The sequence below is a fragment of the Sinocyclocheilus rhinocerous genome, unplaced genomic scaffold, assembly GCF_001515625.1.
Source record: "Sinocyclocheilus rhinocerous isolate Xijiao unplaced genomic scaffold, SAMN03320098_v1.1 scaffold181, whole genome shotgun sequence".
In the NCBI taxonomy this organism is placed as follows: domain Eukaryota; kingdom Metazoa; phylum Chordata; class Actinopteri; order Cypriniformes; family Cyprinidae; genus Sinocyclocheilus; species Sinocyclocheilus rhinocerous.
In genome coordinates this window covers 157,516-162,173 of record NW_015638952.1, presented here as the reverse complement: position 1 = coordinate 162,173, position 4,658 = coordinate 157,516, and the positions used below count along the sequence as shown (strand labels likewise).

Sequence of the window (4,658 nt, the reverse complement as noted above, 5' to 3'; positions counted from 1 at the left end):
AACAAAGGCCTCCTGTAGCGAATCGATGCGTTTTTGTAAGAAAAATATCCATATTCAAAACGTAATAATCGCTTTAATCTAGCTTGCGGCAACAGTTGTACACTGTGAAGTGATTATCTTAATTTATTTGTTAGAATATGTATAACTCAATATTTTAACTAATTGCAAAAGATGAATAATAAAAAAATGTCTACTGATTAATCCGTGAAATAATCGACGATTAGTCGATTCATCGTTCTAATAATCGTTAGATTAATCGATTATCAAAATGTCATCCGCCCGGAGCTGCTTCCGTGTACAACAGTGAGTGCAAGCTAGATTAAATTGATTATTACGTTTAGAGCCGTGTTTTTATTATGGATGGATGCGCTTTATTTCACTTCTTTTGGACTGAAGCATGCAACACCCGCTGAGTGCCATTAAACAGCTTGAAAGATCAAAGACAATTTTTAATATAACTCCGACTGGATTCGTCTGAAAGAAGAAAGTCATATACACCTAGGATGCCTTGAGGGTGAGTAATTCATGGGCTAATTTTCATTTTTGGGTGAACTAACCCTTTAATATCAACTCCTTTGCGTAACATAGTATATAAATCCTGACATATGTATCTGCTTGAATTCATATGTAAGATTTTGTAATGTTTACGTTATAGTTACATGTTGAATTTTATTTTATTTTTTCCAGAATTGTAGCTGATTATTCAACTGTAGCTGTACTGTATATTTTTATTTTGTAAGCAAAAGTATGAACGACTACAATTTTAGATTTCAATTCTTTAATGTCTTTCAGATAAAAAGTAGAAAGGACACACCCGGGCGAGCTAACGTCTTACTGGGAGCGCTAAAGGAACTTTTGAACACATTATTCTCTCACGCAGATGACCCCAACCTAATGTGTGCTGTCAAATTACTTAAGGTTTGCTGTGTTCCACTTTGAATACATTGAAGCTGCACTAATTGGTGCTGTTTCATAGCAAATGCACTGTTTAATAGTCTGTAGGAGTTATCAGGTAACCTCAGGACTCAACTTAAGATCATTACTGACACTAATCCTAATGTAAACAAAGATTTTGAAATTTAATTAAAAGAACTGAAATGAGATAATCAATCAATCTGCAGATAATAATGCAGTACTATACTGTTGGTGTTGACTAGCATTGTTTTACTGTACTGATTCGACAAGCTGAGCGGTTCCATTCTGGATGACACATGGAAGGAGAAAGGCCAGTCAGACATGGATGAGATAATCAAGAAGATTGAAGACGTTTTGCTGGATGTCAAATGCAGCCGGTGAGCGAGTCAGGCAACAATAGATTGTTTTTGGAAATCTTTAGCTTGCGGTATATCAACGGAATTGTAGTTCACTAAAACTAAAACCATAAAAAACATGTTTGTTGCTTGACTAAAACAGAAGTTAAATAAAATATTTATTTATTTATTTATGCATGCATGCATGCCAAAGACAGCATTCCTCATTTCAGTTTCGTTTAACTTGATGTACTAAAATAACTCCAATTAAAACTGACATAAAAATAAAGAAAAACTGTATAGACATAAAAACAGCAAAAAAATAAAAAAATGCAACAAAATTACAAAAATATAAAATGAAAACTCATTTAAAAATATTAATAAAAACTATAATGCACTGTAAGAAAAAGGTTTACTGGCAGAAAATTACCAGTACATTTTCCATTTAATTTATGGACATTTCCTTCAACCATAAGACACAACACAATGCAATGCATAATGCAAAATATTGGTAAGACACCTGTGAAAAAATAAGTATGGAAAATTCCTTTATTTTAACACAGTACATTGGGATGTATTTTTACAGACTTTTCTGAGAGTGCAGTGACACTAAAACAACACTGGTATATATGTATGTAGTATTGAGGTTTATGAGCATCACTGTCTGCACTCCTATTGCTTATTATCGTACATTTACATAAAGTTGAGTTGCATTGCCAACAGTTGTTGCTCATGACGCTGGAAATCGCCAACTTCCATTTGTTTTGTTGCTGAATGTCACTGTCAGTGTGAACAGCTCTTAGATTGCTGAAAGCAGTACAATTGCATTATTGATGTTTACAGTATCTGTTTTTATTGATGTTTACTGTATGTGTGCGTTTGTAGAGATGTCAAGCAGATGCTGTTGAAACTGGTGGAGTTACAGTCCAGTAACTGGGGTCGAGTTCACACAGCAAGTGTGTCCAGTGACGCTACACCAGACAATGACCCCAACTACTTTATGGTGCGTAATGGCAAAGAAATCAAATGCATTCATTGAGGTTTTGGAGTAAAATATGTAATCTGTGACAGCATTCATATTTTGTCGCCTCTCTTAGGGTGTGTTCACACTTGTAGTTCGGTTCGTTTGGTTCATTGTTCATTTGGTCCGGACCAAAAAGGAAAATGATACATTTGGTCCTGGTCTGCTTAGTGTTCACATTGGCATTTTTGACAGTGAACCTAAAGACACCGAACCTAAAGGCATAGTGATACGTTCACAACCTGATTGGTCGGCTTGAATGGCGTATATATCGTGAACACACCTAATGCCGTCTGCTGGACTAAGTGTGCTCATTCTTGCGTGTGCGCTACATATCATTTTATTTCAAACTCACAAGGAGCTCATGAAAGGTACTTTAACTCCTCGTTGCTCCACGTTTGCCCTCTGCTAATTTTGTTTTGGTTACACCTAGGGCTGGGTATCGTTCAAAATTTTTCGATATTGATACCGATACCTTGACTTCGATACCGGTTCCTGAACGATACTTTTTTCGATACCAATTTTATGAAATCAATCATCTTGTCATTACTTCCTGTTTTTGGTTCGTTTATAAGTATTTGGTCCATGTTGCGTTCATATTTCATTCGAACCGCACCAGAGTTCGTTTGGAAGCGGACCGAGACCCATCTTTTTAGCAGTCTCGGTCCGCTTGTTTGGTGCGCACCAGGGTTCGGATGGCAGCGTTCACACTTACTCAAACGAACCGCACTAACAGAGCAATCGCACCAGAGTTCGTTTTAATCGAACCAAACATGACAAGTGTGAACACACCCTTAATGTGTTTCTGTCATGGTTTTGCTCCCAGAATGAACCAACCTTCTACACGGCGGATGGGACGCCTTTTACAGCAGCAGATCCTGGTGAGCATCGGCAGCGGCTTTAGTCTGCTGTGACCCATCTACAGTCTTACTCATGTTTTATTAAGTGGGTGAATGTCGCAAAACCGTGTTCGAGTTCAAAATCAAAAGAAAATCAGAAATTACATTTTGAGGGAAAAAAGAAAGCCTGTTTTAGGAGTATTAAGACTTGCATTACTTCATTTATTTTCATAAAATTAAGTATGTTTTAATTAATTAATTTTTTATTTTTTATTCCCCATTCTCATTACCATAACATGTCAGAACATTTTTTTAAATTATTTTTATATTTATATTTACATTTATTTTTATATTATTATGAATTTTTAATATATTGATAATTACTGTATTTACTACTAATCTACTATTTTGCTTATCAGTCCTGTTTTTTTCCCCCACCACAGAATACTCAGACAAATATCAGGAGATTCTAGACAGAGAAGACTACTTCCCTGATGCATATGAAGAGAATGGAAATGATTTGTAAGTAGATATTTGTAAATTTGTGTGCAGAATATCAAAAGTCTTGTTTGCTTGCACAACTATATAGTTTTTAATTAATATTTTGAATTAGTCTTTAATTTTATTTGAAGTTTTAATTCTGTTGTTGTTTTTTGTCATTTTTGTTCGTTTTAGTTTTTTTTTAATTATAGCTATATAGTTTTCATACATTTTTTGTTTAGTTTTAGTTATTTTAGAACGTCAACTAAATGAAAAGTGTTGCTTTGGCAACTATGTGAAATAAGTATAGTTTTTTTTATTTATATTTGATTTTATTTCAGTTCAAGGTTATTTTATTTCAAGTAACAAAATGCTTTTTTATGGTTTTAGTTTTAGTTGACTCCAATACCCCTCTGCTCGAACTCCAGTAATTGTCCTCCTCACAATGATGCTGGGGGGAGTCAAAGAGCACATTTTAGTGAAGACAGCAGTCCAGGGAGAGAGGGGGGCTTAGCAAGACCTGCCAGTCTTATTCAGCATAGTCTTCAGCCCATTGGATAGGCCATGAGCAGTTAACAAAGACCAGCCAACAGGGGGAGTCAGTAATTCATGTGATGAGTTTTAAAAGAACTTTTTCTATTTAATACAATACACATTATGACAGAAAAAAACAGTTGAAATAAGGCACTTATAATGAAGGAATGCATGAACATAATTAGAAATTCATAGTCTCACAGTATAGTAATCCACTGTTAAGGCCGTTTCACACTCAGCGCGATGCGAAAAAGCGAGGCGAATCGCCGACGAACATTGCTTTCACACCAAGCACGAAACGATTGATCGCCTTCTACTAATTCACACCTGCACGTAGACTTGTGCCGGACTTAAGGCCGTTTCACACTCAGCGCGATGCGAAAAAGCGAGGCGAATCGCCGACGAACATTGCTTTCACACCGAGCACGAAACGATTGATCGCCTTCTACTAATTCACACCTGCACGTAGACTTGTGCCGGTATTCGGTAATGCGATATATCACGGTAATGAATATGCACGATATTGTTATCGTG

The 4,658-nt window shown here is 35.9% G+C and overlaps 1 protein-coding gene across 1 annotated transcript in view; it reads left to right on the top strand.

The window, feature by feature from the left end:
• Nucleotides 1-4,658, top strand: part of paip1 (poly(A) binding protein interacting protein 1) — a 21,484-nt gene that overhangs the window by 10,150 nt on the left and 6,676 nt on the right. The window contains exons 6-10 of the mRNA XM_016565609.1: nt 793-918; nt 1,186-1,292; nt 2,136-2,253; nt 3,098-3,152; nt 3,554-3,646. Of these exons, the coding sequence (XP_016421095.1) occupies nt 793-918; nt 1,186-1,292; nt 2,136-2,253; nt 3,098-3,152; nt 3,554-3,636 (489 nt within the window). The 3' untranslated portion in view covers nt 3,637-3,646. The remainder of the gene's footprint in view (nt 1-792; nt 919-1,185; nt 1,293-2,135; nt 2,254-3,097; nt 3,153-3,553; nt 3,647-4,658) is intronic.